Genomic DNA, 22,688 nt, shown 5'->3' on the forward strand with positions numbered 1-22,688 from the left:
GAAGAGATGAAATGGTGATACCTGCAGAAAAATTCAGTTATAGTGAGAGCAGAAAGTGATATTCCACCAGGTGAAATGTAAAGATTCATGGATTAAGAGTGTAAAAGCACCAACACTGTAAGGGAACCCTGTGCAATTGAAGTGCAACCATAATCATCATTCTGTGGTTATTTAATTTGGTAAACTCTCCCTCTGCTTGTTAAAAGCTCAGTTTTAAACCAGTGACACATTGAAAGCCTGGAAAAGCAAAATGGTTCTACTCACCTATAAAAACATTTGTTGCTCTTTATTATTTGTCACTTCATTGTAAATTATTTTGTTGCTGCTAGGATCCTGTAGGAATGATGACTCAGTTTTTCCAGTGATCTGATTGGTCAGTAGTCATATCACAGTAGTCAGACTGACAGGTTCGGATCTGATCCTCTTAAGTTAACCTGCACGAGAGCATGTTAGCCCTGAAGCATAGGTTACCATGGTGATCTACCATGGTGATTTATCAAATCTGGCTTCTGAGACAGAAGATGGACAAGGAGGACACCAGAGAGAATATTTAAACCGAGACAAGGGTTATCATCTCTCCCCTATATATGACCATCTGATCACCTGTCACGTGAGCAACACCCCACACTTGGGTCATGTGATGACATCTAAGCCAGTTTCAGTAACTGCAAAAAAATGTAAGATGTAGTTGAAAGCTCCAGAAGCTAGTAAGTGGACAATTAACCTTATTTTGTTACTATATGCACTTTTTTTTTACTGTCATGCTGTCTGGTTAGATGCTAAACTGTATGTCATTGTACTGATAGTTATGGTGCACAATGACAATGACGTTGGATCTACTCTAATCATATAAGACCCAGATTGTAAAAAATTACAGTCTGTGTCCAGAGCAGCCCAGGGAGTGGTATGTTCATCCAATCAGGTATATTAGTCCATTTTGATGTCAAAGTGAAGGAGAGAACTGTCATTCATCTATTGTACAGTTTATATGACTTCAATAGTCTCAGCAAATCTGATTCATCCATAACCCTTTCAGACCACACTCAGCTGATCTGATTCATAAGAAAAGTGGACTGAAATGAAAAGAGTGGACTGACATTAACAGAAAGAAACAATAATAAAACGAAAATATTACTGCATAATTCATATAATGTGATGTTTAGACTTGTTTTGCCCATGTCAATTACACACGTTTCATTTTTTTTCCTAAGTGTTGAGCTGTGTGTCACTGACTGAGGTTGTACTGCCCTCCTGTGGAAGAGGAGAGGAGCCTTGCTCTCTTCACTCTGAGCTGAACTGCATTCCCATGAATGTCAATGTGAAGCAGTCTAGTCAGCCACCACCATGATATGATAAAAAAATGATATAGAATGATTATAATGATACGTCTTTACGTGGTACCTGTACTGTGCTATGTTCTCTTTCTTCCATCCTGCCCCTTTTCTCTCAGCCCAGCCGGTCAAGGGAGACAGCTGCCCACCGTGAGCCGGGTTCTGTTCAAGGTTTCTACCTGTTAAAAGGGAAATTTTCCTTTGCCACTGCCACCAAGTGCTTCCTATTGGGGGGAGTGTTGGCCCTCTGTAATAAGGAGTACGGACTAGACCTGCTCTACTTGAAAAGTGCCCTGAGATAACCTCTTATGATATGGCGCTATAAAAATGAAATTGAATTGAATTGTCCCTTTACTGTATGTATAAAAGTGTATAAATATCTTGTGAGCTCAGGCTCCAGTGCCACACCAGACTGACATTTAACCCCTTCATCTGACATTTACATTAAAAAAAAAAAAAAGATCATTTGATAAAACATTTTACTTTCCTGTCAAGTTGGACAGCAGACTTGCACATTGGCCATGGTTCTGATTTATCAGCAAACTATTCTTCCTGGCTGCAATCACTTTCCATTCATCCTCATTTTCTGCACTTGCCAGTGTTTAATTATCCTTTTATGATTTCTTTATCTTTCTTTATGTACCTCATCCAGAAATTTCTTTCCTGCTCCAGGTTTTTTTGTTTCCATTTCAGCAAATTTTCAATATACTACAAAAATGTATTGTTCATTACATCAGAGCTTTCACACAAACAAAATGAACTGAACAATTCAAAACATATGTGCTTTTTCAGAATAACATCACAGAGAACAAGTATGAATGTTTTTGAAGAATCAATGACGGGGTAGAAAGTTAAACAATTGTGTCTGATGGCTGTTTATTTTCATGTGATTAATCATGTGATCACTTGAGAGCTGCGAAGTGTTCCATCCCTTCACTGGAAGTAAGAATGAGTTGCTTGCTAAATTAATCTTTTTCACTTTTAGTAAAGAACTTTTTTACTCCTAAGTTGGATCTTTAGAGCACTCTTAAGAGACATTCTGAGAAGTTTGAACATAAACCAACACATTCAATCCACTGGCCCCCTGAAGACAACACTTGGGTCAAACAGACATACTGGCATGCCATTATTTCCTGGGAATAACACTTGTTACACTACTTCAGAGAGTGACAGATTTTAACTGAATAAAAAAAGAAAACTTTTAATAATAAAAAACACCCACACATCGTACCACAATTCAAAATGCTTCAAGTTCACGCATACAGAAAAACAAAGACAATTTTGTAATAAACCAATCTGTAATAAACCTTGTGAATGTGAGGCAAACAAAAATGAGTACTTTTCTGAGTCTGTTAACATGGTGTCATAAGAGAAGCATGCAAGTGATCTGGATTACGTTTCAAAGTCTATAAAGTATGAAGACTACAAAACAAAAACAAAAACCCATAGCACATAACCCCGTGGCTCCACATCACCAGCATCTGGCTGCAGGTATAGAGAGACAGTGTTAAAAGTCTAATCAGTAATTACACAAAACAGTGACCTCTTTGCACTCTCCACTATTGTTTTTTTTTTCCCCAGAGTAAAAGGTGGTGCACAAGTGAGAAAAGACTTTAATGGCATTTTTGAACTCTGTTTTATTTATTACGCTATTATATTTGCTAAGGGTTGGTTCACCAAAATTACACAAAACATTTTCTCGCCTACCAGTGGTATTGTCTTCATGCAGACAGTTTTGGTTTTATTTGTCCAGACTTTGAGATATCCACCTCTCAGATTTTTACCTTCATCCCAATACAACGAATAGTGAATGAAATTTAGCAACAATTTTACTGACAGTTTTCCTGATAGTTTTCATAGTAGTTCTATTCAAGACTGTCACCAGTGTGTGAATTATTCAGACTAACAGGGATACTGACTCTGGAAAAACACACTGATGTTGATTTTTTTTTTTTTTTTTTTTTTTTTTTAAAATGGCATTTTTCAATACATAAATACAGACTTAATTCTGTGGCGACTGAAATCTCAGACAGACATCTCAAACCCTGTTTACATAAAGCCATACCATCCGCATAACTACATAACACTAGAGCTAATTGAGCTTTCATTTCCTTTTTGTAATTTGGGAGGACTGACCCTCATCACAGCCTTGACATGTAAACTTGTAAATATCAACATTCATTACCATGGTGTTTGAATAAAAGAGATACACTGATTTAAAAATCTTACACATTAGCCTAGCTTCTTTATTACCATCTGTATATCAGTTACAAATGCTAACAGTGTTATTTCTATGTGTCTGTACTTTAATTCAACGAGTCTGTCAAGCCCAGAAAAGCGGAGTGTGTGTCCCTGAGATTGAGCTCCTGACGGCTGGGAGTCCACAAGCGATCCATAATGTAGTTATGATACAGTAGCTGCCCCGTTCATCATTGTTTGTTTTATGCCTGCTGTCAACTGTTAGAAAGTAGGCTTAAGTGTAGCTACTTAAGAGCAAACATTCATGTTACATCCATCCATCCCATACCAACACAAAGCATCATCAACATAAAACATGAGACAAAAATAGTAGAGAGGTCAGAGATCAGAAGAATTTCCAAGTGGATTTTTAAATGTTAATTGAAAGGAAGAAAGTCCACCTTTTGGCAGAATGAACTTCACACTTTACAGTATCTCGGAATCCAATGAACTGTCTCATACTTGTCAAAGCTGATGCACGTTTGAGAAAATTTAAAGGAAAAGTTCAATGTTTTGGGAAATACACTTAACTTTGTTTCCAAGAGTGAAATGAGAAGATGGATGTCAATCTCATGTCTGTGTGTTAAATACAGAATTGGAGTCACAATTTGGTTACTTTACCATAAAGACTGCAAGCAGGGGAAAACAGCTAGTCCTGGGCAGCACATAATTCCCCCTAAAACCACAAACTGTGGTTTTTGTATTTCTGATTGAGTAAGGAGCAAACTAATGAGATACAACATGTTGAGCTTTAGAGGTGTTGTTTGGTGTGTTTTTGAACTTTGGACATAGTCAGGCTAGCAGTTTCCCCCTGCTTCCAGTCATTATGCTAAGCTAGACTAACCACACCCTGACTCTAGCTCTGTACTTACAACGTGAGACTGATAACCATCTGAACATCTGTCTTGCTGAAAGAAAGCAAAAGAGTGGAGTTGCTTACATCTTAAACCATTATTTTAGGTGTATCTCTCCAACAAAACAAAATCATGTTTGCAATTTATATTTGCAAATAAATGATTCATACACAAAGGAAAGAAATTTGATTTGGTAAGCCGGGTGGCAGAGTGGTATGGTTGAATCATTTACTGAGTATCTGAACTACATTTACAATGTTATTTAACCTAACACTAGTTACATTATTATTGCTGTTTGAATTACAATGGAACGAAGGAACAAATATCACGTTGGTATGACATAAAAGCTGTCCTGTAACAAACCCCATCAAAGTATTGAGTGACAACTATTCGAGCCAATGACAATATTTGAATTACTGACCTGCCTTCCAGGTTTCAATCAGTGTGCATGAAAGCCAAAACAGGGTTTCGAAAGCAGATACAGCAGATAAAGTAAAATCAGCCAGAAACAGCCCCATCCACGGTGTGTGAGGAGGTCAGACACCTCCACAGTCAACAGTCAGTCCACAAGTCTTTTTCACAGAAGGCATTCCTATTTCCAACCATTCATTCACATACAAGGATGTTGTATGGAACAAAATCTTGCTGTTAGTCCGACTTCTTCTATTCATCCTGACTCTTTTCCATGCTAATGAGGCACACAGGTCAGGTCAACAAGGTCAGAATAAACTGAAGTCAGATATACATGTATGTGCAAGCAAGCAAATTGGTATAAATGAAGAGTTCAATTTTGTAAGTATTTTTAAAAAAAAAGTGTTAGACATTTATATTTGTGCCAGGAAGACCTCTACAGAGCTGAGGATGGAAGGATATTTCTGCATTTATGTGTGGATGGCCAAAAGACCAGCTGTACAGGTCATGAAACTGTACGATAAAATAGGAAGAAAAATAATAATTAAGGCAATATTTTTGAACACTGACATGAATTACTCTTTGTAATGTGAAAGGGTTGCCAGTTCCACTAATTCCAATCAGCTCCTTGCACAACACACAATGGCACAGAGCTGAATTCAGTGAGTGGCTGGTGAAGAGAGTGAAACATCTAGCAAGGCAGAGGGAGACAGAGATTTTCCTACAGAGGTGGCAGACCAAACCAGAGATAAAACACCAGGGAATGTTGGACTAAACCAAAGCTAAAACACGAGGCAATACTTGACTATAAGGCTAAAACACACTCTTTTGTTTGGAGCTAATGTTTTTAAGGGTTTGAAAACAAAAAAGAATATTTCTCAAATGCTGAAGTCTAGAGGCTTCAAAAGAAATGGCAATTCACTGTCACACATTTGGGAAATCATCATGTCTTCAAGACAATTCATAACTTTGTGCTTGGCCCTAAAACCATTTATAATGCTCCCATAGCAGATAGGATGAAGAAACGATTTGCATTTGAAAAAAACCAAAGGGCAAAAAGAAACATGCCTAGTGAAAATTTTCAGGCCATCAAAGTGCTCATGTATACCAATTTGGGCGCTTCCATGAAAAACTTAACATGTCATGTACATGTGGTCCGGACTAAAAAGGCCACAAAATATAGGCCTGAAAAGGTCCAGTGAGACGTGGCTCAGTCTAGTGAAATGATATCTGATATGCTACTGTCAGTCCCTCCTCCATTGCTCCCACCTCCTCCTGTGATGACCCGGGTTTCATGGATGGAGCTGGCAGCGTGGGGGCTGGTGTCATAGTGGCTGCTGGAGGAGACCAGGGCTGAGCTGCTGCTGACTGTAGCTGCACTTTGCATGCTGCTCGTCAGGTTATCCAGGAACATTTGAGGCCGGTAATGCTGAGCAGGAAAAACGAGTTGATCAGAATCATCATCATTCACACTGAAAAGTATCTATGAACTACAACTTATTCTATCCAATGTGTGGTAATTCTCTTGACATTGCAGCATCCACCGATTCAGTTTCTGCAATCTTAATTTTCAAATTTTATCATGGGCAAATTTTGGTCAAAAAATTTGAACTGTCTGAACCCCACAGGAACTGTGGGATTTGTGTTTGAATTGATTTGCATATCTCACTACCATCTACAAGCAAAACGAGCTATCGTGCTTACCTGTAATTCCTCTTTGCTTGTTGCTATGCCATCCAAACAATGAGTGCATTAAGTTTGGTCTTAGGTTTGATTTGAAATTAGCTTCACTTGTTTATTGGTTATAAGGCTGTTAAACTAAAAAAAAAAAATTCAAATTTTTCTAGGTGAACATAAACGCTATACTATATATTAGTTGATTAAACTATTATCAAACTATCAAACTACTACTAACTACTATAAAAAGTTATCATGAAAGATGTACAGAATGGAAGTAGTAGCTTGTGGATATGGATCTAATAGCTTGTGAAAAATAAAAAAAAAAAGAGTAAAAGTCAATGTGTCAGATACATATGATCAACATTTTATATTTTTTGCTGCACAGCTTATTTTCGGGATGGATCTCCTTTTGTCAGACGCAAATGAAAAAGACTAAACTAAGGGATGGGGGGATGAATTTATATTCGATAAAAATCTCACTCAGGTAGAAACAGAGCAGTCCAAAACTGAGTAGCAACTGGAGGCTGTTGCTGCAACTCCTGGTTTAGACTGATATGATCTAGCAATCAGGCATAGTAGAGCTTTTAGCAGTTTAAAAAAAAATAAAAATAAAAAAAAAACATACCTGAGGATCTGCTTGAATTAATGAAAACAAATCCAGACCTAAAAAGGTAAGAGACGGAAAAAAAACATTTTATTAACAGTACTACATATGTTAGTGACAAAGCTTACAGCCATCCTATCCAGCTGACTCACTCTGCATATCTGTGGGGATGGTGGCCAGGGTGGATGGGTGGAAGGGGACTGCATAGTCTGCAAGCGTAGAGGTCAGATACGATGGGTCCAGGGACTGGACGTTTGGCATGCGCACAGTGGGCTGGTAGGTCAACACTCTGAAAGAAAACAGCAAACTCTGATGACAAGCTTTATGTCCAAACATAATAAAAAAAGTTCTCACTATAGATTTCACCCTTCCAGAATAAAGCAAAAATTTAACACTGAAAAAAATTCTGGTGTCCAGTGTTGTCAAATATGTCACTGGATGGAAACAGTAATAAAAAATACTGACAATTATTGTGGATATTGTAGACCAAGGTCACTTATACATGGTAATGAAATAAAAAATTTGATGGTGTATTTTTTGGTTTGTTTTTTAAAGTGCCATATGTGTAGAAAAGAGCGCTGTATGTATCTGTGTGTGAATGTGGCAGTGGTGTAAAGCGCTTTGAGTGGTCGATAAGACTAGAAAAAGCGATAGATAAGTGCAGTCCATTTACGATTTACCATAAAGTTAGGAACAAGGTTTTTAAAAAGATCTGTATATGGCTCTACAAAACAACAGAGGCGCTTGCTTACCCCTTTGCATGCACCTCATTGTTCTTGGAAATGTAAACGCAGCGTTTCTTCAGTGGAGGGTCTGTGTCCTCTTCATCATCAGAGGAGGAGCTTTCCAGAGTAAGATCAATCACATCAGCCTTCTTAGTAGAGCTGGGTTCACTAGAATGGGGGACCACTGACAGTTGGCGCAAAGGAGCTGAGGTAAAAAAAGACAAAGGTTAAAGGATAAGGTGTTATTCTAGATTTTTCTTACTGTCAGCAAATCCCATGAAAAGATCAAAACCAAAAATGTGTTAGTCTGTCTCTCAGTGTTTCCTATTCTGTCTATAGCACTCAGCCACAAGTCCTCTTGTTTATACTAAAGACATAAATCATTAGAACAACTCATAAATATAAAGTTTCATGTTTTTAAAAAGACTCAGTGATTTCCTAAAACTGATGAGGACTATTTTCAGCAGAGGATTAATCCGCATTTGCTGTTCTACTGAGTATTTGGGGCAACAGGACAGTGTATGTGGAATTGGGTCAAAATAAACTACACTGTGTGTTCATAGTGGACAACAATGGAGCTCTATGGCACAGTGGAATAAGATGTATCAGGCTTTGTTCCACAGACAATACTTGTTAGCAGGATAAATTCCAACCTTGCCCAGGTATCAAGATGATGTACTTACTCTCAATTTTTGGAACTGACTGAGAGGGGACCTTGACTGCCTCTTTCTTTGGTCTCATGGGACACCAGGTTCCATCCTCCTGAAACTTGATTTCATCCACATCTGAGCAGTCATTCAGGATCTCCAAGAATAAACTGAACAAGGAATTAAATTTAAAATTTAAATCACCACTATAAAATAATTGTACACTAACTGGTCACATAAGCCGATAGACTTTTAGTGGGCTTCTCAGCCTCTCATTAATCAATCAGCTTTTAGGTCCCAAAGTTCTCCTGACCCCAGCCATTAAAAGACTTCAAGTTGTCATGTGAAATTTGTTATGCATGAGTATGAGGAATCTCCAAAATGATTACATAAATGACACATTTCAAACCTCTTTATCCTTGTGGTAATACTAGGGATGTCCCAATCAAGTTATTGTGGCCCTGATCCCAGTCCGTTAATATTGGTAATCTCGGATTGTCCAGTGGCCAAATGGTAAGGTGCACAACACATAACTGCAACTTCAACAGTTTAGTTGCGGTAGGAGTACCCTTGTTGCATGTCCTACCCTCCTCTCTCTCCCTTTGTTTCCGCTCTCTCTCTAGACTGTCAATCAAATAAAGGCAAAAATGTGAAAATATATACATTAAAAAAAAAACAAACAAACAAACAAAGGGTATCCCCAATATTGAGTCCAATCAGCTACTAATATTACCTAAATGTTGATTAAATATTTATCTGGCAAACAGAAATAACAGCTGTAGCCTTCTAAATTTGGCACACCATATTTTTAACGACTTGATCAGTTATCAGCTAGGCAGAAGGCATTTTACTCTGAGTTGTTGGGACAACAAAAATACTCAGACCACTCATGGTTGTACAGTGGTGTTACAGAGTGATGCTTCTTTTACCTCATAAACAATCTTTGGCAGAGTACAAACATTGGCTGCAGAGAGCACACAAACCTGACAAAAGCCAAGTTTTACTTCGGCCTCTCAAGTGAATGGACTTAACATTAATTAGCGAGAGCTGATATAACTTGCCACTGGTGACATCTGTCAATTTTAATTTTGCCGTCTTTAGCCGTCTTTGCCGGCTAAAATGATAAACTGCTACCTGAATGTTTTGCACAGTGAAACAATGAACTAACATAATAGTTACCATCGGAGCTTAGTGAATTTTGCAAATCTGGATGTCAGAACAGAGTCATCACGGTACAACCGGATTATTTTTAACATTTACACTAGTTTTTACTCTCATATGCAGTGAGAAGCTGCACTGTGGAGCCTGGCTCTCGTTAAGGAGAGTAGTAGTGTTTGGTAAAGAAAACACAGTGGGGGGGGACAAAAAACAGATCATTGGCATTATTTAGCTCATACTGATCCAATCCCGGCATTAGGGTATGCCAGGATTGGCCCCAATACCGATCCTTAGGAATGGTTTGGGACATTTCTAGACAAAATACATAAAACAAAATTTGTGGAGTTCCAATCACTATACTGAGAAAAATCTGTGTATACTTATGTTAGCAGGAAGCACAGGGACGAATGGATTATTGTGGTCCACATTACTTGTTTTTCAAAACAAGCAATGAGAACATGGCACCAGACTAACTGGAAAATCTACCAAAACCTGAATGCACAACTGCCGCACCAACAACTGCTAGGTCATGTTTTGTGTGAAGTGGCTGAATTAGTTTAACTAACCCATCAATGATGAGACTCTCATATGCAGCCTTCTTGTCACACACAGGACAGATCCAGGTGGGTTTCTTCTCATTCATCTGTAGGTAGAGGGCAGCGTCAAAACACTGCAGGTGAGAGCAAGTCACCGCCCGGCACGGCACTGTCAGTCGCATTTTACCCAGCTGGAGGGGGGGGGACAAAACACTGAGGTCAGTCAAAAAATAAATAAATAAATAAATGAAGAAAATGGTTGCGTCTTTGCACAAGGTCAAAGTTGTGCTCAATTTCTACACATGTGTATCACTTGAAGCTAATGCCATAATATTATGGATACCATAACCACTTGTTGTAGGCAACAGTCATTGATGGGATGAATGTAATTTGGGCAGTAACACAATTTTTGTAATTTTTCCTCTGTACATCACAGTGGATTTGAAATGAAGCCATCAACATGCGATTGAAGTGTAAACTTTCAGTTTTAATCCAAGGGGTTTAACAAAAATATCGCATTAACCGTTTAGGAATTACAGAGATTTTAAAAAAAAAAAAAAAAAAAAAAAAAAACAGCTTCTCAAGACAAAGAAATGGAATATTCTTCAATGGCCAGATCAGTGAAATTACTTCTTCAGATACTTTTTTGGATGCTATAATTCAGCAACACAACCCTTGCACAGCAATTCCACAGATGCTTTGTTTACACTAGGGACCAGCTGATCGTGCTGAAGCCATCCAGCATGGCGACCAGAACCATGGACATCCCTGCAGAAATCAGAGGACGACACACAGGGGATGCAGAAGAGGAACACAGTGACGAGGGAAGAGAGCAGGATACTGACAAAAGAGACTGATGGAGAGGGGTGTCTCCCCCTTCTTTCAAAATGGGTGGCATGAGATCGATGAACAATAAGATGGACGAACTAGTGGCTTTATTGAGGAATCAGAAGAACTTCTGTGGGTATAGTGTTATGCGTTTCAAAGCGACACGGCTATAGGAAGATACTCGGGATCCCATCGCTACCATCAGCAGCTTTCAGACGGTTCTGGTGGACAGGAAATTTAATGTTTCTACAGCCCAGACACTGAACTGTTAGCCATGGGGCTACGTCCATACTACATATCCAGGAGTTCTCACACGCCATCTTGGTTGTTGTTTACATCCAACCCTCCATTAACACGGCAACCGCATGACGTCATCAACTCTGTTACTCTGGGACTCTAGACTCTGCACCCCAGTGCTTCTTCATGATCTCCAGGGACTTCAGCTCGACAAGACTCTCCCTACTTTCACTCAGTTGTTGACTGCATCACCAGAGGACACAGGACCTGTTGTATGCTAATGTGAAGAGGCCTGGAGATTCTACCGCACTTTTTGCACATTTACATTTGTACATTTTTCCATTGTCTTATTGTGTATTTATTATTATTTGTTATAGCAGTTTTAACTTAATAATTTCTATTGCAATTGTAACGAAGCAATTTCCCTTCGGCAATCATTAAAGGTTTCTGATTCTGATTATATGCCATTGGACATCAATCAAAACACAGCAGCGACATACCAATAGCCAGCAGCAGCTTCTGCCAATAAAGAAGAAGAGTTACATACTGTTTTCATGTGCTGTATGTTGAGCAGCAACATACCCGACTCAAAACTGCATATCATTAAGAATCGGCATTTGACACTAAAACGAGAGTGGCACACCACCAATATGGTGGTGGACAGTGGTATCTGTCGTTTGTGAGTCGCACACAGCATCCGCATATCATAATAAGAAGTGGCATATGTCAATAAGAATCATTATGGTGTAGGCAGGTGAAAAGTGGTATGTGACAGTGGAACATGACATACTGCTTGTAAGTGCCATAAGCCGGTACAACGGCAGCGGCATACCAAAAACCAACAGTGAAAAACCATTTAGAATCCACAAATGCCACTACAACAAGAGCAGCTTACTATCAGCCACTTTTTAATCTCAGTATCACTCAATCTGCATTTATGTCGATCACTTGTACTCATTTTATTTACAACGTTTCCTCTGACCTCCATCAGGGAAAATCTCACTTGATGAGGGTCTAAGGACCAAAACTTCATAAATGGAATAAGTATGGAAGTGACAGCTTGCTGGATTTGTTTCTTACACAATGCCATTAAAAAAAAAAAAAAAACTGAACGTGTCGCATTTCAACACTGACAATGACAGATATTACACTTATCAGTGGCTACATTTACACACAATAGTTCCAATTAATTGAAACGTGATTTTTGGTGTGAACGATATATTCATTTTGGAAAAAAAAAAAATCATCAGTAGTCTCCAGTTTTATGTTATGTAATTGAGTTTTTCAGACTTTGGCAGTCCCTAGTTGTAGTTTCAAAAGAGGAACTGTGGCAGAAAGTAATGCATGCGGATATCCCACCCTTACTCTAATCTGATACATGGACACAACACATACAGTGAGTCAATTCTTTTCTCTAAGAACTATAATATATGATGTCAGAATAATTTGAAAGTTGCTATAATATTAACATTCCACACAGATGCTTCATTTACCGGACACATAAGTGAGACCCGAAGGCTTGTTGTAGCAATCTCACTGTCTGGATCTGCTGTCAGCTTCTCTTTAACTGGAACAAAGACAGCAGGAGAAGAGTGCAGAGGAAAGGAAAAGATGAATTTATAAAAAAAAGTATAAAATTCACCAAAACCAAATACTGATAGTAAATGTAAACAGAAAATAAATGATAACCATACTCTCTAATCAAAGTTGCTCATGAAACAGATGGTTGTACGGTCCCAGCCGTAGGGAAATTTGGCGAACTCATGCAGTCAGCTTTCTGCAGTAACCTGCTTCACAATTGTCATGTACCTGTATGTGAGAAACTTTGTTTCCATACTTGAAGTAAGGAATTAGTGAAATCTGATTTCCTCACCTAGATTTCTCCTAGAGAGAACTGATTTCTTGGACATGTATACGTCTAAATGGGCTTTTAATTGACTTTTACATGCGGGTATGAACCTGACAAAGATTCTGGACAAGGAAAGTGTCGCTGGCACATCACATATGGATGTGTTCTCACGATACATCCACGTGTTGTCCACCAAAACTTAAAACATACACAGGTAGCCTCTGGAAGTCTGAACAAGTAAGTTTTCACTGTTGAACATCAGACACATTCAATCTCTAACTACAGAGCCTGTCCTCTCACTGCACCATCAGTAATCCAACAACAGTTAAATTAAGTAAGGGGAGAAATCTGATTACTGACCTGCATGTATACACAAATTTTCAGTAACCATGTTACTACAGTGAATGTAAACTGATTTTCCTGAGTAACCGGTTTCTTTTGTGCATGTAAATATACTGCACGTGCTTTTTGGGTCAGGTAAAATTTTTGGATTTGTGAAGACTGGACTTATTGTCATTATCAATTAATCTGCCGATTATTCTCCCAATAAATTGATTATTAATTTTAACTGTAAAAGAAAGGGTGAAATCATTTCCCACGGCCCAGGGTGTCATCTCCAGGTGTCTTAATTTGTTTGACCAACAGTCCAAAACCCAAATATATGCAGTTTACTATCATGTATGACATAGAAAAGCATCAAATTCTCACATTTGAGAATTTTTTGGCATTATTACTAAAAAAATTACTAAAATGCTTATTCAATTATCAAAATAGTTTCCAATTATTTTTCTGTCGATCAACTCATCAATTACTAATCGACTAATCGTTGCAGCTCTAGTGAAAACCTCGTCAAGTGTGATAACCTCAAGGTAAAACTGCTGCTGTTTAACTTCAAATCTAATAGGAATCACCTAAGTGTCGCCATAGTGGTGGACTACATACTTACTTAGTGCTCTGGAGTGGTCTGGGTTTCTGATGCCTTTCATCCTCAGCCTCTGCAGCAGCAGTGGTGATGTCAGCTGCCTCACCAGGTACACAGACATAGAATAGGTCTGAAAAACGAAAAGATCAAACAACCTTAACAGAGAAGTCACTGTTACTGTCCACAAAAATAATGTCCAACTCAAGCACAGGAAAAAGAAGAGTTCCAATTAGGTTTTTGGTCTCACCTTTCCAATTTCAGGTGCCCATGTCACTGAAATTTGATTGGGTACTGCAGCTGAGAGTCGGACAAGGGAGGTAATGTTCAGAGGTCTTCCTGGTCTCTTCTGTTCTACGCCATTTTTTGGTGGTGGTGCATAACCCTTCAGGAATAAAATACTTTGTTAGTGTCTTCATAGTAGAATACTTAAGTTGGAATGGTCTTTTAATTGGAACTGGTCTCTAAAACAAGCACTTACTGGCAAAGGAAAAAGTTTCCCATTGACCTTTATACAAAGACTGTTGGGGTAATTATCCTCTTGAGGGCAACTTGTCTCTGACAAGCAAAACCTGACAACACAAAAACATTTAAGAGCCTGAATATAATTAAAAGTTACATGCAGTAAAACTGTGATGGCAAGCGATGTCGACATATTCATGAAGGAGGGTTTGGAGTCATCATGAAAACATTAGTCAAGCTATTTAACATGATTTTAAAAGAATTTTGATTTGAACCATTTTGCTCACTTAATAATAAGAATTGAAGGCATGTTTCTTGGTTCAATTTTTCTTCTAAGTTCTTCTAAGAATTTCAAGATCCATTATTTACAGCTCAAAAACTTCCAAACATTCTCACCTCAGTTGAATTTGAACCATATAGTCCCTTCTGCCACCTGGTAGAAAATCCCTGTAAACAAACAAGGTTAAACATTTTATCATTAACATTTATCATTTACACCACATACATGGGCATGTGTTTCTCAGTGACTGTGAAATAACTCAGCTATTATCAGTCCTACCTGGATATGCATACTTCTCGAACTTGCTGTGGTGTCAAGGCAAAGATAAAATATTTTTCTTGGTGGTACCTCTGTGCAGTACTCGCTCCTGAAAAAACAAATGATGATATTTACAAAGTGCTACTCTTCAGACTTAAGTACCATGGCTCAGAACACAAAAACTCACAGTATAATTTATGACCTTTATTTATTTATTTATTTTATTTATTTATTTTCAGACTGTGAATCTGCATTTTTTTCTGTTTCAATGGTGCTGCAGTAATCAAAAACTCATCCATACATTCCCCCACACTATGAACTCATACATTTTGCTTAGAGTGCATTGATGTGTTGGCTTTACTTTTACCACACTGGCAATACATATTCTCTTATTTGGTTTATACTTTGTTTTCATTTTTGCTGCGTCATAGTGGCCTACAGAACTCACTTCTGCCACGGACAAAGATCCATCTGAAGTTTAATTGTTAATTTCCTTGATTCTGCCATCACAAAGGCTGATCGTGTTGAAAAGTACTTCACTGAAGATAAAAGCACTTGAGGAACATAAAACTGATCAGCTGACAAATTCTGCATAGTCAACTATGGTTTAGTCTCAGTGTGGACCTTTAATACCAAAAGAACTGTGTCCGTGTAATGCACCAAGTATTACACATTGTCAAATACTGAAAGCAGGCACTGGATGCTTGGTCAGCTGTTTAGTGTTGTTTACTAATGCCATGTTCACATCACATGGGATGGATGGTTGAGACAAGAAAGATGCCCATGTTAATGACTTTTGAGCATTCATGTCATCAAGATAATGTATGATTACAGAGCTGGTCGGAGGATTAAAATATCATGCACTGACAATATAAATCTATATCTATTAAATTTGGGTTGGATTGCACTGAACGACAGTCTTTGGCTGATGCAGAGTGTCCACATATTTTTTGTTTTCAGGTACATCCGTATTAGTGAGAGCAAGGGCTTTCGGGGGGGAAAAGAGAGAAGGGGGGGGGGGGGGTCATCAGACTTTCCCCTGGCACAATTACAACTTGGAAGTTGACGTGAAATGTATTTACAAGTCGGTAGCTTCTAATTATGAAGCCATTTCCTGGTATGATGTATTAACAACATTAAAAAGATTTGAGAGATTTGGTTTTCATTGTTAAATATTAAAAGGATTTTATAGAAAAAACTCAGGAAAGTATTGTGTTGAAAAACATTTTGTTATTATACTAAACCTCAGATATCGCTGCAACAGTATTTTAAAAAAATCTAACGATACCTAGCCCGAATCATAATGGCAAAACCTAAAGTTACACAGCTAAGTGTTATCCTTTAAACCGAAGGAGAAAGAAAACAGCACAGACCTAGACTTGAAGGCTTGATTAGGATGTCCAGCACATCATAGAAGGGCAGGGGCTTCATCTGCACATCAGGGTGGACAGGGGGGATGAGAGGGGCTGGCTGCTGGAGATTCATGCTGGTTTTGGTGTCGTGCCACACGGCTGTTTCACCAGTCAACAGGCTGAAGTCTGTGTTACAGGACTGACTCCTGCTAAGGGAGATGACAGTGTTCACTACAGTTACTCCTCTCTCGGCAGAGAGCAAAGGTGACTTTATAGTGGCTAAATCAGGGCGCGTCTATAATCCTGGAGTAAGGATTGTAATACAGTTTCTTGATTTTGATTTGCACTGCTGGAGTGTAGCCTCTCTTCAGCAAATGCAAAGTCCTCAGGAAAATCTCCTGTTTACATACACTTTTCCTTTGCCCAACAAAATCCAGGAATACCTGAAGCTCAGACACTCTCAAACTTTATATCATGCTCTGGAATACAATGCAAGAAATAGGTACACCATAACATGAAGCATGAGCTGACCACCACTGCCAAACCACAAACCACAGTTAAGCACTAACACCAATTAATCTAATGAAGATCTGAAAAGAAGCCACTACGCAAGAAAACATGAAAAGTCAATTACATTGTATGTTTGCCCTACAGAACCCCTATTTCTACAAAGGTTTGTAATAAAACACTTAGTTTCCAGGCTTATGTGACATTGTTTTGGAATAATCATTCGTTTGTCTAGCTCCATATGTCATAGACATTTTCTTCAAATTAATGATTCAAGATTTACTTATTTGCCCAAAGACTGGGAAATTTGCACTGGGCTCTTCACCTATACTGCAGCCATAAAAAGAGTACATTTCATACAGCGATGACAGAAACTGTCAAATGTCAATTGAAAGAAAAACAATCAATATATACAAAGATGATTAGGGCTGTACAATTAATCATACATTAACTATGATCACTAATCTCCATGTGTCCATCATCTGTACCCACTTACCCTTTACAAGGTCAGATGAGGCTAGGGTCTAGGCAGCTGTGTTTTAGTATAATTATATTATTATGCGTACAGATATCATGTTAATAACATTGGTTATCACATAGCATTTTTATACAATTGTAATTCTACATTGGATGCTGTTTCAGCAGCAACGGCCAGCTTTGGCTGCTATCAGTCAGCTAGACAAATACCGCTGTTTAGCCTAACAGTGCAACATGAATAGTGACAATTTTGTCAAGACAACGTAAAATGTAATCCATAGTGGGCTCATTGAAGTATTGTTTTGATTTTGAATAGAGATTTGTGGATATACTTCAGATTTATTCTGTTTGCTTGTTACACAACACAGTGTTATCTCTGACATAACTTAAAAAGGTGCTTTATACAAGTTTTTGCTATCACTATATAGCCAACATTAGCATTAACATCTGTTCACTTACCAGTCTACAATAAACGTTGTGAGTTCAGCATCAAACTTCATTCCTTTACTTGCCAAGAGCTGTCTCCAACAGTGGAGGCCAATGTTAACTCTTGTTTTGCTTCTATTTCTGTCACTTCTTTTCTTCTACTGAAGTTTGCATGCTAAAAAGCTAGCCCATCGCTTCTTGTAATGCCACTTTGCGATAGTGAATCACTGTAGCGTCCAATCTGCCCTAAGTCCAACATGAAAGGATGAAGAAGTAGTGCGTAAAGGAATGTAGTTTGATGTTGGACTCACAACGTTTCTGGTAGACTGATAAGTGAACAGCTGTTAATGCTAAGTAGCAATATAATATGTAGCGACAGAAAAAAAACACTTAAATGTGTTAAAATGTCAAGTACTGTTTAACCTTGACGCCTGTTAATTAATATGGACAAATGATTAATTTGAGAACATGAATTAAGGAGTCTGAGAGAACAATAACTTGTGCACACAATTTTGGTATAAAGCAGCCGATCATTTTTCCCATTACACCCTCCAGGCTCTATAGTTCTACAAGCAAAAATTATAGCAAAAACTTGTAAAAAAGAGTGACATTCGCAGGATATGTAGGTCACTTTCTGTCACCTACATAAAATGACTAATGTTCACCATAAAGAGACTTCTCTCCATGACATTTGCTGTCATTGTGGATATTATGAATTGAAACTACTGATTACTGATAGCTGTGATCTGAAAATCCGTAAAATAGTTATGGTTACAATTTTTGCTTAATTGTGCAGCCCTACAAAAACGAAAAGCATCAAATTGTAACAGCCAAGGTTTCTGCAGAATTCTAACATTCAGACAATTATCAAGTAATTTAGCTCCTTGGAATATCCTTAAACAAATGGACAAACTACTTTTGACTTACAGATATCAACTACCTGATCTACAAAGAAATGTGTTAAGTTTTAACACATGCCTGAAAAGAAACAGTTCCGAAAAATAAGAAAAAAAATGAGTGTCCTACTGAATCATCAATATATATGCTCCATGCTGGATTATTCTTATTAGCATTTCCTTTTCCTTACAATTTCTCATTTTTTGTGACCCTTGAGAATTTAAAATATTGAGGATGATATCAAAAAAATATTAAATTAAAAAATGGAAAACATGACAAAGCAGATGATGGTGAACAGTTATGTTATTGGCTAGCAAAACAAAAACATAACTGTTAAAGAACTCAAAATAGCAAGGTCTGAAATTCACATATTATTATGAGGAGGTTGAAATGTAATACCATAAAGTTGTTTAAAAGATAGGGGGGTGTCCTCAAAGTTTAAAATTTTACTTTGGAAAATACTCTGACTCTGCCTGAGGAAACAGGACATAGCTTACATATAACTTAAGTCATCAAGCTTGTGTTTTAAACTGGAATCCAAACAATCACCAGAACTTGGATTCAACCTGGGCTACGGCTGATTAAAGTATGACCTGTTTTTGTATTCTGTCCTGCATGCTAATGTTTTCGAAACAAAGAAAGAATGTGCTGGCTCAGCCACAGAGATTCAGCCTCATTTTACATGTTTTGAACACACTGGAAAACAATAAATTGCATATCTTAATATGTGACAATATGCCAGTCAACAGCAGTGCTACGGATTCCTGTCCTTTTAGTCAACTTACCAGCTTTACACCATTTTTAACAAACTGCAAGCGATTCTTGGGTTTACTGGGGGCTGGCTTGTTACATTACAAACGTAAAACATGTAAACAACACAATTATGGAGCTACCGAATGCCATATTTTCTCTGTGCTAGAGGAGGCCATTTCTATCTTTGTCTTGTGCCAAGCTACACTTAAATGACCCTGGAACACTCACAGAAATTGAATTGACACACCGATCTGCTGGTTTAAATCCAGGTATGAGAGAAAAAAAATGCATTTTCCTGCAAGGTGCCCACTTTTGTGCACTACATTATGGGAAAATGATTTGCATTGAAAAAACACCCAGAAATTAAGCAATTTTTAGAATGCATACTGACTGTTTTGAGTATACTTAATTTGACCACTTCTCCAGTGTGAACACAGGGCAGACTCAAAACCTGTTTAGAATTAGTATGAAGCACAACTGAAATGATTACTTGGTGAATCAATTATTCAATCAACGGAAAACGGATTGACAACTATTTAATCTATGAACTGTTTGAGTCATTTTTTAGACAAAAATGGAAAAAATGTATTGGTTCCAGCTTCCCAAGTGTGAATATGTTCTGCTTTTCTCAGTCTACGTTGATAGTAACCTTACTATCTGTAGGTTTGGGACTGTTCACTGAGAAAATAATTGGTAGAATAGTTGAAAATTAAAATAACTGTTAGTTGCAGCCCTAGTTTAAAGTAACGAAGAGGGAAATTGCCCCAGATGTATACACGCCCCCACACCAACACAGCTCCTTGTGTTTTCAACTCTTATTTGTAGTCTTTTTTCACTAAGAGATTCTTCCATCAGTCTTCTGGAAAAGCTGAACTGTGATAATAATGACCACACGTCATACAATATGTTGTTGTTGAATGATAACAAAATAAAACACACTTCCCCTTAGTTAACATGATAAGGCGTTCAAATCTAACTAGCCAGTACAGTATGGACTGAAATCAGGGTAAAAAAAAAAAAAAAATGTTGAGCTTGTAAGATGTTGTTCATAATTAATTCCTAAGTTTGTTGTTGTAAATCAACTTTGTAAACATGTGAAATAAATCTGCCTGAGAAATTCAAGTTTGTAAATGCGTAGAATAGATTTGTATTTGTTAAAAAAGAGAGACTGTGAATAAAATCTATGAACAAATGATATCAGTGATAAGGTCAAACCAAGACACCGAAAAAAATAAGTGCTTTTGTGAACATCTGTGTACAGATACAAAGCAGAAAACTGCACGTAAAACTCAGTGCCTAAAGCTTCCACATTGCGTGTGACCCTTAAGTTACTGAATGGACAATGACAATCACAAAGCAGAGTCCAACCAGAGGGCAGCTGGTTCTGTTACCTACATCTCCATCACAAGTCCTGAAAGGTGTAGTTAATCATTCAAAACGGACGCAGGCACACGCTTTTCCACGACCCGCGTGGGTTTGCATACATACACAGCACATTAAAAAGGAGCTATGTGTAAGTTTTTGCTATTGCTGTACAGCTAATGTTAGCAATAACAGCTGTTTACTAATCATTCTAGAAGAAACATTGTGAGTTCACCATCAAACTTCATTCATTTACTCACCAAGAGATGCCTCCAGCTGTGGGAAGCAACGGCAATATGAACTCTTGTTTGCTTCTATTTCTATCACTTCTTTTCTTCTATTGAGGTTAGCATGCTAACCAGCTAGCCCCAGCCCAGTCTGTCTCGTAAAACTACTGTGCCATAGTAAGTCACTGTAGCGTCCAGTCTGCCCTCAGTTCAGCATAAGAGGATAAAGAAGTAGCACTGCTCATGGGGGCTTATTCTAACATCTTGTCTTGTAAACGCAACGATGGCTGAAGCTCTTGGTAATTTATCTTGCAGATTTATTTTACAGGTTTACAAAGATGTATTTACAACTATAAACTTGGAATTATTTGTGAACATCACTTAACAAGCTCAAAATCTTTTTGACCTTAATTTGAGCCCATAGTGCAGTGGCTGATGCCATTTGCTTACAATATGAAATAAAATCCCAGGAAAATGTTTCAGGTGTTTAAAAAGGCTGATGAATAAAACCATTTACTTAAATAGCCACTAAATCCCAGCTGCTAGGCGGGACCTCAGCTCATGCATTCGGAGCAGTTGTTATTCCTGCAGTACGAGTCAGCTAATGTTTGTTAGCGTGGCCACCCTACTGTCTGAAACTGCCACAAGTTATCTAATTGTATATAAATTAGATTCTGGGTTAGAAGCTCCCACAGACAATACAAACAGCAAGTTGTTACGACGATTTTTTTAAAAACTAAATAATTAAGACGGCAAGCATTAACTTTTGGTTAGCTGAATGTATTCTCGTGATATTCACTGCATGGCACCGATTTCCAACAGAAATCATACATATTAGTTATGGGTTACTTCAAAACTTTAAATACCTACGTATTTAGACAATGACAGCGTAACTCGTTACAGTTATAACAGAAATACAGTTTAGCGTGGTTTCAGCTAGTTGTATTAAACTAACAAGGATCCTATTAGCGACTGGCTAGTCTTAAACTGTTAGCATTATGGTTAACTACCGAAACGTAATGGATCTGATCTGAAAAAGCGCTCCTCTTGGCCTACCAACTTGCGACGTTATATGTCGACTAGTCTATTCGTTACAATTTATCAGTACATGTTGTAATGTTGACAGACGTAAGTCATATTAAGTGTTTTTCTATTCGCCTACCCGAAACTCCTCATTCTCCACCATCTTGTTGTTCCGGTCATTCCGCGCAGCGTTACTACTTCCAGGTGACGCCACAGCTGGGCAGTGGATATCCGGTACGGGCCTGCTTAGCATCCAACCCAAGGGTGTAGATTCTGGAAAAGGACGCTTGTTTCCCCTGACCCCAACCTTACCCCCCTCCTCACCAGTGCTCTCTGTCAAACGCTGCTGCTGCTGCTGCTGCTGCTGCTGCTGCTGGGGGGGTTATTTTGGCCGTGTTCCAACATGTTAATTCTACCTAATAAGTATGCAAAATCACGTGTTTCAGTTTCCTCTGACAATCGTGGAAAAGATAGTGGAAAAGAGAGAAACTTTTGGTCATAAAATAATATATTGTTTATTTTGATAGTTGATAAAGAATTATTCCTTGATTTTCACTTTATTCTGCTACGAAAACAATCTATACTAATTATATAACTGAAACGAGCACTGGGCTTCAACTGTAACCCCAACCCCTTAAACCCAATGC

At 38.1% G+C, this 22,688-nt stretch overlaps 1 protein-coding gene across 5 annotated transcripts; it reads right to left on the bottom strand.

The window, feature by feature from the left end:
• Nucleotides 1-3,274: 3,274 nt before the first annotated feature.
• On the bottom strand, nucleotides 3,275-22,350 carry pias2 (protein inhibitor of activated STAT, 2). Of its 5 annotated transcripts, none has more exons than XM_040155305.1 (14): nucleotides 22,181-22,350; nucleotides 16,391-16,575; nucleotides 15,039-15,126; nucleotides 14,876-14,926; nucleotides 14,499-14,589; nucleotides 14,268-14,402; nucleotides 14,045-14,150; nucleotides 12,743-12,816; nucleotides 10,215-10,375; nucleotides 8,527-8,660; nucleotides 7,871-8,048; nucleotides 7,271-7,407; nucleotides 7,140-7,177; nucleotides 3,275-6,263 (listed from the first exon to the last, which is right to left on the bottom strand). In XM_040155305.1, the coding sequence occupies exons 1-14, from the start codon at nucleotides 22,219-22,221 to the stop codon at nucleotides 6,045-6,047; spliced, it is 1,638 nt and encodes a 545-aa protein (XP_040011239.1). In that variant the 5' UTR covers nucleotides 22,222-22,350; the 3' UTR covers nucleotides 3,275-6,044. The 5 variants fall into 5 exon arrangements, with proteins under 5 accessions (XP_040011239.1, XP_040011238.1, XP_040011241.1 ...); XM_040155304.1 differs by having other exon boundaries at nucleotides 16,391-16,578; XM_040155307.1 differs by lacking the exon at nucleotides 22,181-22,350 and adding an exon at nucleotides 22,075-22,146 and having other exon boundaries at nucleotides 16,391-16,578.
• Nucleotides 22,351-22,688: the final 338 nt, after the last annotated feature.

Source organism: Xiphias gladius, chromosome 19, assembly GCF_016859285.1.
Source record: "Xiphias gladius isolate SHS-SW01 ecotype Sanya breed wild chromosome 19, ASM1685928v1, whole genome shotgun sequence".
Lineage (NCBI taxonomy): Eukaryota > Metazoa > Chordata > Actinopteri > Istiophoriformes > Xiphiidae > Xiphias > Xiphias gladius.

What these genes read in the sequence shown, in the direction of transcription:
- pias2 (XM_040155304.1), bottom strand. Translation starts at nt 22,221, where the DNA reads ATGACCGGAACAACAAGATGGTGGAGAATGAGGAGTTTCGG. An exon ending in AGACCACTCCAGAGCACTAA is followed by an intron (nt 12,817 to 14,044) that starts GTAAGTATGTAG and finishes TCTTTGTTCCAG; the next exon opens with TTAAAGAGAAGCTGACAGCA. An exon ending in GTCAGTTCCAAAAATTGAGA is followed by an intron (nt 8,049 to 8,526) that starts GTAAGTACATCA and finishes TTTTTACCTCAG; the next exon opens with CTCCTTTGCGCCAACTGTCA.